Source organism: Urtica dioica, chromosome 11 (genome assembly GCF_054948205.1).
Source record: "Urtica dioica subsp. dioica isolate 48M chromosome 11, U.dioica_male_clone48M_v1_H2, whole genome shotgun sequence".
NCBI lineage: Eukaryota > Viridiplantae > Streptophyta > Magnoliopsida > Rosales > Urticaceae > Urtica > Urtica dioica.
In genome coordinates this window covers 4906936-4917182 of record NC_142766.1, presented here as the reverse complement: position 1 = coordinate 4917182, position 10247 = coordinate 4906936, and the positions used below count along the sequence as shown (strand labels likewise).

At 37.5% G+C, this 10247-nt stretch overlaps 1 protein-coding gene across 1 annotated transcript; it reads right to left on the bottom strand.

Annotated features, from left to right (window-relative positions):
- Positions 1-3163: 3163 nt before the first annotated feature.
- On the bottom strand, positions 3164-4004 carry LOC149380806 (ribosomal protein L6 family protein). The gene is made up of 2 exons (XM_089600863.1): positions 3851-4004; positions 3164-3688 (listed from the first exon to the last, which is right to left on the bottom strand). The coding sequence occupies exon 2, from the start codon at positions 3668-3670 to the stop codon at positions 3362-3364; it is 309 nt and encodes a 102-aa protein (XP_089456989.1). The 5' UTR covers positions 3671-3688; positions 3851-4004; the 3' UTR covers positions 3164-3361.
- Positions 4005-10247: the final 6243 nt, after the last annotated feature.

Genomic DNA, 10247 nt, shown 5'->3' with positions numbered 1-10247 from the left:
CCGGATTGCTTTAACCCATATAAAGTTATTTGTAATTTGATGGAATATTTTTCTCTAGGCTTTGAACTAGATGCTTCAGGCATCTTGAATCCTTCAGGGATCTTCATATATATTTGAGTATCTAACGATCCGTATAAATAAGCTGTGACAACATCCATGAGATGCATATTTAGTTTCTCATGCACTGCTAGGCTGATCAAGTATCTGAATGTAATTTCATCCATTACAGGGGAATATGTTTCTTCAAAATCAATTCCGGGCCTTTGAGAAAAACCTTGGGAAACAAGTCGAGCTTTGTATCTCACAATCTCGTTTTTCTCATTTCTCTTTCGTACAAATACCCATTTGTATCCAACAGGTCTCACATCTACAGGTGTGAGTACTATAGGTCCAAAGACCTTGCGCTTGTTAAGCGAGTCAAGTTCGGCTTGAATTGCATTTTTCCATCCCCCCTAATCGTGTCTATTTTTACATTCAGTAACAGACCTTGGTTTGGGATCTCCATCATTTTCATCCATGACATCGCATGCCAGACTATATGAGAATGCATCATTGATTTCATCATTTCGGTTCCATTGTATACCTGTATTGGCATAATTAATTGAAATTTCTCGATTTTCCTCGTTTTGTATTTCTGGAATACATTCCTCCATTTTGGGGTCATTTTATCTCTCTGCTCCTTTTCTTTTCCGAGGATTTTTATCTTTGGAACCGAATGGTCTTCCACGCTTCAGGCGTATTGTGACTTCATGAGTGACTTTATTTTCAATTTGTCCTTTTGGGACATCAATTTGCGCAGGAGCATTTGCAGCAGGAATGTATGATTTAGTCACTCTTTTAGTGTATGTAAACGCATCAGGAAGTTGATTTGCAATACCTTGCAAATGTACAATCCTTTCCACTTCTCCTTCACAATCTTTTGTGTAAAGGTCAAGATGCAATAATGTTGGTGCAGACCAAGTAATTTCCCTTTTTAGATGGTTTCTTTCCCCCCCTAATACTGGGAAGTTTTCTTCATCAAAATGGCAATCAGCAAACCGTGCTGTAAAAACATCACCAGTTTGAGGTTCTAGATACCTAACAATAGATGGACTTTCATAATCTACATAAATTTCAAGCCTCCTTTGAGGTCCCATCTTTGTTCTTTGAGGTGGTGCTATACGCACATAAACAGCACATCCAAAAATTCTCAGATGAGATATATTTGGTACTTGGCCAAATGCAAGTTGCAGAGGTGAGTATTTATGATATGCACTCGGTCGGATGCGAATTAATGCAGCAGCATGTAATATTGCATGACCCCATATTGAAGTAGGGAGCTTTGTTCTCATTATCAATGGTCTAGCAATAAGCTGGAGGCGCTTAATTAGCGATTCAGCTACACCATTTTGTGTATGTACATGAGCAACAGGATGCTCAACATCAATCCCAACTGACATACAATAATCATCGAATGTTTGGGATGTAAATTCACCAGCATTATCGAGCCTGATTTTCTTAATTGTATGATCAGGAAATTGAGCTCGTAATTTAATTATTTGAGCAAGTAATTTCGCAAATGCCATATTGCGAGTTGATAACAGACAAACATGCGACCATTTGCTAGAAGCATCTATCAATACCATGAAGTATCGAAATGGACCAGATGGTGGGTGAATAGGCCCACATATGTCACCTTGAATACGTTCAAGGAACGTAGGTGATTATGTTTCAACCTTTCCCGGTGAAGGCCTTATGATAAGCTTTCCAAGAGAACAAGCTTTACATGGGAAAATATTACCTTGAGGGATCTTCTGGCCCTTCCATGGATGCCCATGTGTATTTTCAATAATTCTTCGCATCATAATAGAACCAGGATGACCCAAACGATTATGCCATGTCGTTAAAATTGAAGACTCAATGACTACCGAATTTGATTCTATCGCATTTATATATGTGTAGTGCAATCCAGTAGGGAGCATAGGTAGTTTTTCTAAAATTTGTTTCTTTCCGAATTTGGATGTCGTAAAACACATATATTTCATGGTGCCTTCAGTTATAGACTGAGTATTAAATCCATGATAATATATGTCATTAAAACTCAACAAGTTTCGTTTGGATCTCGGTGAAAGTAAAGCATTATTTATATTGAATTCTGTTCCATTTGGCAGTGTGAAATTTGTCTTACCAATACCTTCAATCAGATCTACAGGACCTGATATTGTATTCACAAAATTTTTCGTTGGCTTTATCATTGAGAAAAACCTTTTATCATTCAAAATAGTATGCGTTGTTCCACTATCCGGTATGCAAATTTCTCCAGTACCATATTGATCCGAATTACAATTTGCAATTTAAATGGGGGTACCTCTTTGTAATTACAAGTTAAAAGTTACACGGTGATGAAAAACTACGGTACTTTTAAACGGTGATGACAACTAAAACCTAATTGGGGTACCTCTTTGTAATTACAAGTTAAAAGTTACACAACCCTCGTGACTTGCTATAGATAATAGCCAGTTTTTCAAGCGATATAAATCCTTTTCTCGGCAGAAGATCATCAAAATATTCCCCTCCTTCGAACCGAATTAAATAGATCTGAACAAATTACTCTTTTTTGAAAGGCATAACATAATACACATGTTGTACAGAATTGTGATTCTTTTCTTTAGAACTTGGTTTTTGAAAACAGCTGCTCTGTGAAGTGACTTTATATCTGACACCGATGCTTATTCGTTTCGTAGGAGGTCACAAGAACAAGATAAGAGAAACAAAATTTTCACTCCAATTCAAGGTTTCTATTAAGAAGATAAAAAACATATCCTAATCTAAACTTCTCAGGCTTCTGAAAAAAATAACAATATCATACTCATAGTTAACCTTGTTCTCAGAGATAACCAAACTTCAAAAAATTTCTCTATGATGTTAAAATAGGTCCAAGGAGAACTTGTAATTCAAAGCAAACAGAAATATCCAAACACTGTCATTCGGATAGAGTATTGAAAGTTGAGCAAATGATCTTTAAACACCAAACACTCTAATCTAAACTAAGTTTATTCCCGAAATGGAATGGGTGTGAATTGATTATTCATTATTCCAAACAAGCTCAAAAATCATTTACAGCACAAATTCAGAAACCCGTTTGACAGGCTCATTCAATCAAATAGTAATAGGAAATTCTAGCTGAAAATGCGAAAGGTTGAGCGAATGATCTTTTATGGCCTGTAGTTAGGAAAAATTGACCTTGAAAATGACATCTTTAAACACCAAACATTATCTCTAGACTGATTTTATTTTCCGATATCCCAAACAGGCTAAATAATTCATTTACAACACCAGTGAAGAAATCCAGCCAAGAAAAAAAAAACACACAAATTCGTGATCATTTAGACTTCTTTCCTTGTTTCTTCTTAACAACCTCGTCGATGTACATAATACCTTTGCCTTTGTAGACCTCGGGTCGCTTGCAGTCGCGGACATCGGCGGCGAACTGGTGGACTCTGTTCTTGTGGATCCCGGTGCAGCAGATCACGTTGTTCTTGAAGCAGAACACTCTCACCGCCGGAGGCACCGTGAGTTCCACCTCGTGGCTGTACCCTAGTTTCAGGTACAGCATTCTTCCCTGCGACTCCGCTCGAGCTTTGTACCCGACCCCCACGATCTTCAGAAACTTGAAGAATTTCGCTTCCATATCTAGATTCTACGTTTTCTGCCAAAAACGAATCCAGGTCAATTTCATCGAATCCACAAACTAATGCACGAGTGATCGACTTGGTTTATGTCGCCGGGGATTGCAGTTACACGAATGAGCGAATTGGATCTGCTAAACGGAAAAGAATAAGAGAACAAGCTACAGAGAGAGAAATCGAACCCGTCGTCGAGTTGCAAGTAATGCCGTCGCCGAGTGGTGGAGAAGCGAAGCGAAAGAGGTGAGAGATGAATTTAGGGTTTATATTACTTCGCTCTTTTCTGTTTACCCGCCCGCCTCATGATTCCTTTCCTTTGTTTTTTCGCTTATTTTTTATTTATGTAATTATATTCTATAACATTGTTTTTATATTATTTTATTAAATTTTGCCCAGAAATTTCTAAAATAAATAATAGAAATATACATCTATTATCATAATTTCTAATTAAACACGTCCTTTTTTTTTATCTTCAGACAAAAATATCAGTAAGATTTTTTTTCTTTTAGCAGGTTATTATTACTTTTTTTTTTTTTGAATAATACGGATTTTCTATTAAAATTGGGTAAAAAACTCATCAATACAGGAGAATAACACCTTAGTACATGGATTACCAAGACCTAAATCGAGGTGAATCTAACACTAACTTCCGGTAAAAGTACGATATGTGCAAACTTCCGACATCGGGAAGAATTACAAGCACCAATAGAGCACACAAGAGGCTCGTTAAAAAACCCAAAGAATGGCGAAGGAAAAATCCAACCAAACTTGGTCCGATAACCACGAATAGGGTGGCTCTTCAACCTGCATAGATAAAAACCTAACAGGAAATCCACTACGGGAAAGGGAACTACGGCTAATCCGAGTCCAACACAAAACAAAGCATAACAATAAAAAGATAGGTCCATTCCAACACCAGAAAAAACAAACTAAAAAACTAAAACCAAGACAAACTAAAAAAAAGGCAGACACCCGCACCCAAGATCTGCAGCGAGCACGGCCGCGTCGCGAACGTCGACGAGCCACAACTGTCACTCGGCATCAAGCTTCGATGGCTCGATCCCGTGGCACGGAGCACCTCCAGCGATTCCATCCGGGAGGGACCATGAGGATCGGGGTCGACGGGACCACGTCGGAGCTTCGGATCTACACACGAGAGGGAGGGACTCGCTGTGCACCTCCGAAAAACGCTAGTCCACACCGTCGGGGCTGAACCGGTGCCGGGGACGTCGACCGCAGAAGCTCTCCGGCTTGGAGAACCTTCGCCGGCGAGGGTGGCTTCCGACGAGGGCGAGTGGGGCGTGAAGGAGCAGGAGCCACCGCAGCGTCTTGGTAGCTTGTCAACTCCCAAGCCACCGAGATCGGTGAGGATTCGCGAGGACCACCGGTGGAGGGGGTTCGGGGCACCGAAGATCTCCCGGAAAGACTCCTCATTCGCTCTCGAGACCTGCAAAAACCAAGACCGGGAGGAGCACCCGAGCAAGACCACACGAGGACAGCCGGAGGAGCAGGCTTTCAGACCGGGGAAAAACGACGCGGGGTAGCACCCACAACGAGAACGGGGGTCGGAGGGGGGAAGGAGACGGTTGACCGGAGTTGGTGTCGAACGCCCTAATGGCTGGGCTCCGCCCAGGACCGACGCCGTGGCTGAGAGCACGCCGGCGAGCAGCATCCTGGGGGGCGGCGGCGGCTGCTACAAGGAGAAGAAGAAATTTAGAGAGAAAAAACCCTAGTTTCTAGAGCAGTTATTATTACTTTCAATCTATCTTGTTAGCGCTCTCATTATCTCTAAATCCATTTTCGAATAAAATAAACGAAGTTCAACTATGTTCAAAATAATATTTTGTATTTTCGGATGGTATTTGATGGTTTAAAACATAGTGCTCAACAAGTTCTTTGAACGGTTATGAATAACGTGATTTGCTCATTTGTAATTATCTAATTAGCTCATAATTCGTTTCTCTTTCTATTACCAATTAATATAAATATGGATGAAGTAAAAATTTATCTCGGTTTTTTACGACTCTCTCTCTCTCTCTTACTCATCTTCAATTGTTAGTGTTTAAAGTTGTTAGTTTTAGCTATTGTTTTGGTTTTCCCCTAAAAAAAACAAAAAAACAAAAAAACAAAAAAAAAAACTATTGTTTTGGTTTTCATAACAATTTACCAAGACGATCACTCTCATTAATATGATCAACTCGGAGGTATAATACTCTAAACACTAAATTTTTTACAGCTATTATTTATTGTTGTATAACACCAGATTACTATACACATGAAACGTTGCCGCCTTATGGTAATATGATGTGATTTACAATATTTTAACTTCATTAGTGTATAACATCATAATACTATATACATGAAGGCTCTGCCTCCTTATAGCAAAGTGATGTGAACTACATCTCGTCTTATTTGTAATTAACGTCAATTTTCTTTACACCTGACGTTCTGGCACCTTATAGAAAATGTTATTAATTGTAAATTTATTTTAACTGCTTATTAATATCTTACTTTGATTGACTATGTCACTTTAATACTCGTACATTTGCATCTTGTTTATTACACATTGTTATGGTTTACAGTTTACTATAATTAATTTTACAACAAAATTAAAAAAAAATACCCCACGGTAATAATATAATGGCCATAAATGGCTATATTTTACCTTATACATACATATCTATTCAACTAATTTTAACCTTACAGAAATCCCAAATTTTCTACTCTCTAATTACTAATTTTCAGTTTATACAAAAAATTTCGTTTGATACTAGTCCTTATTGTCATACTTATTGTTGCTTAATGTTCGTGTTTTTATCTGAAAAATTTAACCAGATGATTTTTACTTCGTTCTAGTAATATTTGGATTCATGTATTACTTTTCATTCCTTATACTCTTTGTAGACTTATATGTCATTACTCGATAATCTAATAGATTATTTTACTTCTATAATAGTTACCATCATATCAAACCTTGTGAATCTTGAATCCAGTTCACTAGATATCATGGGACACAACTACGTGCCTTAACTGGTGGATGTAGAAATGCTTTTAGAATCCATGAATCTCCTCGATACACTTTTGGAGGACAATCTCAAACCAAGAATGGACATGGAAAAATTGTTGATTTTCCTTTGTTGGCATTTTGACGAACAACTCAAAAGTAAATATTTCACTATTAGAGATCCAAGTGTATTATGGATAGAGCCGATGGATATGTATGATCACTAGAGAGACGCAACACATCCTATATACCATGATCAATGGGCCAATTTACGATTCCAAGATTACAAAAAGGTCAATGAATATAACTATGCAATGTTCAAAATATTATCTCATCTAACATTTTGTGGAGACAAAGTGACAGATGCTGACATGGCGAGCCCCACGGCGTCGGTAATGTTCACGAACTTCTCGTACCCCTTCAAAGTGGTTGTGGCCGATGTCTCGAATGCTCGGATCGGGGTCGTCGTCTTTCTTCTTGAAGGGGCTCAGGTGCTTCTCCTTCGGGGTTGTCGTTCGGGCCTTGCCCCGAGTCTTCAATTTCGGGTCCCAACGGGATGTACTCCGTTACGTCTTGATTGTTGAAGATGTCGTCAATGAGGACGCCTTACCCTCCGAGTCTTTTTAGATCAACATTTACGAGACACATGTCGGGGTGCGAGCTTGAGACGTGTCTCGATCTTAGGTTACGAAGCGTCGAATCTTCTATGGTCCCGAATGGATTGTGACGGGTCCGGGATGGTGTTACGACCGTGGTGAAGACCTTCAGGAATTCGACGTGGGTAGTGTATTTTACCGTGCCCTTCCTTTCCCTTAGCTGAGAGAGAAAATACAAAGGGTGATAAATTTTGGAATGTTCCTCTTATTAAGTGAAGAATAAGATAATTAGATTTCTCAAGTTTTCGGACACCTTTCGAGAGGGAATGTAATTTGGCGTAGTTCTAGCCTTTGTTTGTAAAAGAAATATGAGAGAGAGAATATTTCTTCATCAATTCTAGAGAGAAATGAAGTAGATCATTCTTCTTTGTGTTTTGAGGTGAGTTTGTCTCGATTATGAGAGAGAGAGAGAGAGAGTTCTCTTTTAACTCTAGAGAGAATTTTAGAGAGAGAAGTTGTAGTCTATATTTCTTGGTAGAGAATGACTTTTTTGAGTGCTTTGAGAGCTTTTGTTCTCTTGAAAAAATCCTTCTTCTTTTTGGTGAAAAATGATGGAGTATTTATAGGATTTTGAGTGTGCATAGTTATGGAAACTTAGTCGGAAGGATTCTCTGATTTTGTGAATTTTACCGGAGGGATCATCCGGTTTTGTGAGTTTTACCGGAGGGATCCTCCGATTTTGTGGGTTCTATCGGAGGGATCTTCCGGTTTTGGAGATTTTACCAGAGGGATCCTCTAGTTTTGTGAGTTCTACCGGAGGAATCCTCCGGTTTTTTGGATTTTACCAGAGGGGTCCTTCGGTTTTGGGGATTTTGGCGGAGGTGTCCTCCGGTTTTAGGTCGTTTTTTGCTCTCGGGGTGTTGTTTTTACTTCATGAAAAAGATGGATTTGATATATATTTCATGGATTTGATACCCAGTCTATAATTGAAGGTACCATAAAATATAGGTGTTTTGCGACCTTCAAATATGGAAAGAACACATTTTAGAATTATTACACATACATAAAATATAGGTGAATTGATACCCAACTGGATTGCATTACACATACATAAATGCAACATAGTCAAATTCGATAGTTATTAATTCTTCTTGGTTCAACTATGATGCTAAGAATTATTGAAAATACACATGAGCATCCATTAAAGGGCCAAAAGATCCCTCAAGGTAATATTTTTCCATGTAAAGCTTGTTCTCTCGGAAAGCTCATCATAAGACCTTCACCGGAAAAAGATAAAACAAAATCACCTATGTCGCTTCTAAAAATCGGCGTCGCTTCTAAAAGCTGTTTTTGTAGTAGTGATATGTGGGCCTATTCACCCACCATCTGGAAAATTAATTTTGATACTTCATGGTATTGATAAATACCTCTAACAAATGGTCACAAGTTTGTCTATTATCAACTCGCAATATGACATTTACGAAATTAGTTGCTCAGGTAATTAAACTACGAGCTAAACTCTTCATATGATCATACAAATCAGGAAACGAGAATAAAGGCATGAACTAGGTTAAGGGTTTGAACCGAGAGGCTCTAATACCATGTAGTTTTGTGGAAAGGTTGAAAATTATCTTCTTCTTTTTTATTAATTAACAAAAGAATGAATATATACATGTATCAAAGCAACAGATACGTGAGAAACTAACCCCTAAAGAATAGGAACCGCTTAGCTACTCTGTAACCTATTTTACATGATACGGTTATAATAATAATAATAATAATAATAATAATAATAATAATAATAATAATAATAATAATAATAATAATAATAATAATAATAATAATAATAATAATATATCCTAAAATATCGATTAGTTTGAATTTCAACACTGCATTTGGTGGAGAAAGAAAACAGCTGAAAATGAAAATCAATTGGTATGAACCAACATTATTGCATCTGGATCTTTATACAAAGGACCGTGAAGGAGAAGTAAAAAGATCGTACATTTGCAAATATTTCGTAGATTTCCTGATGCGTTTACCAAATAACGAGCATGACTAAATCATACATTCTAGCTGAGAATGCTCCTGCGCAAATTGATGTTTCAAACAGATAATTTGAAATTAAAGTCACTCATGAGGTCACAACATGCCAGAAGCGTGGAAGACCATTCGGTTCCAAATATACATATATACTCAGAAAATAAAATGAGCAGAGAAAATGACCCCAAAATGGAGGAGTGTATTCCAAAAGAAATACACAACTAGGAAAATCGAGAAATTTCGATCAATTTTGCCAATACATATACAATGATGAAATCAATTATGCATTCTCTTATAGTCTCGCTAGATCTGTTACGATTGGGGTGAAAGCAAAAATGAAATTCAAGCCGAACTTGACTCCCTTAACTAGCGCAAGGGTTTTTGGCTAGTAGTATTCATACAAGTAGATGTCAGACCTTTTGGATACAAATGAGTATTTTTACAAAAGAGAAATGAGAAAAATGAGATTGCGAATCAAAGGCCTGTGATTGATTTTGAAGAACCATATTCCCTTGTAATGGACATAATAACATACATATACTTGATCAGCCTAGAAGTGATTGAGAATATATATATATATATATATATATATATATATATATATATATATGCATCTCATGGATGTAGTCACGACTTATTTATACGGATCGCTTGATACTCAAATATATAAGAGAACGCCAAAGGATTCAAAATGCCTGAAGCATCTAGTTCAAAGCCCAGAGAAAGATATTCTATCAAATTAGAAATATCTTTGTATTGGCTAAAGGAATCCAGACGCATGTGGTTCAATCGCTTTAGAATATATTTAATACAAAATGGTTATGCTAATAACTCTCTTTGTCCTTGGGTATTCATTATGAAAACAACATTCGGGTGTGTGATCATTCCTATTTATGTTGATGATTTGAACATCATTGGGACTCATACAGAGATCCCAAA

Coding starts and splice junctions, on each gene's coding strand:
- LOC149380806 (XM_089600863.1), bottom strand. CDS start 3,670: ATGGAAGCGAAATTCTTCAAGTTTCTGAAGATCGTGGGGGTCGGGTAC.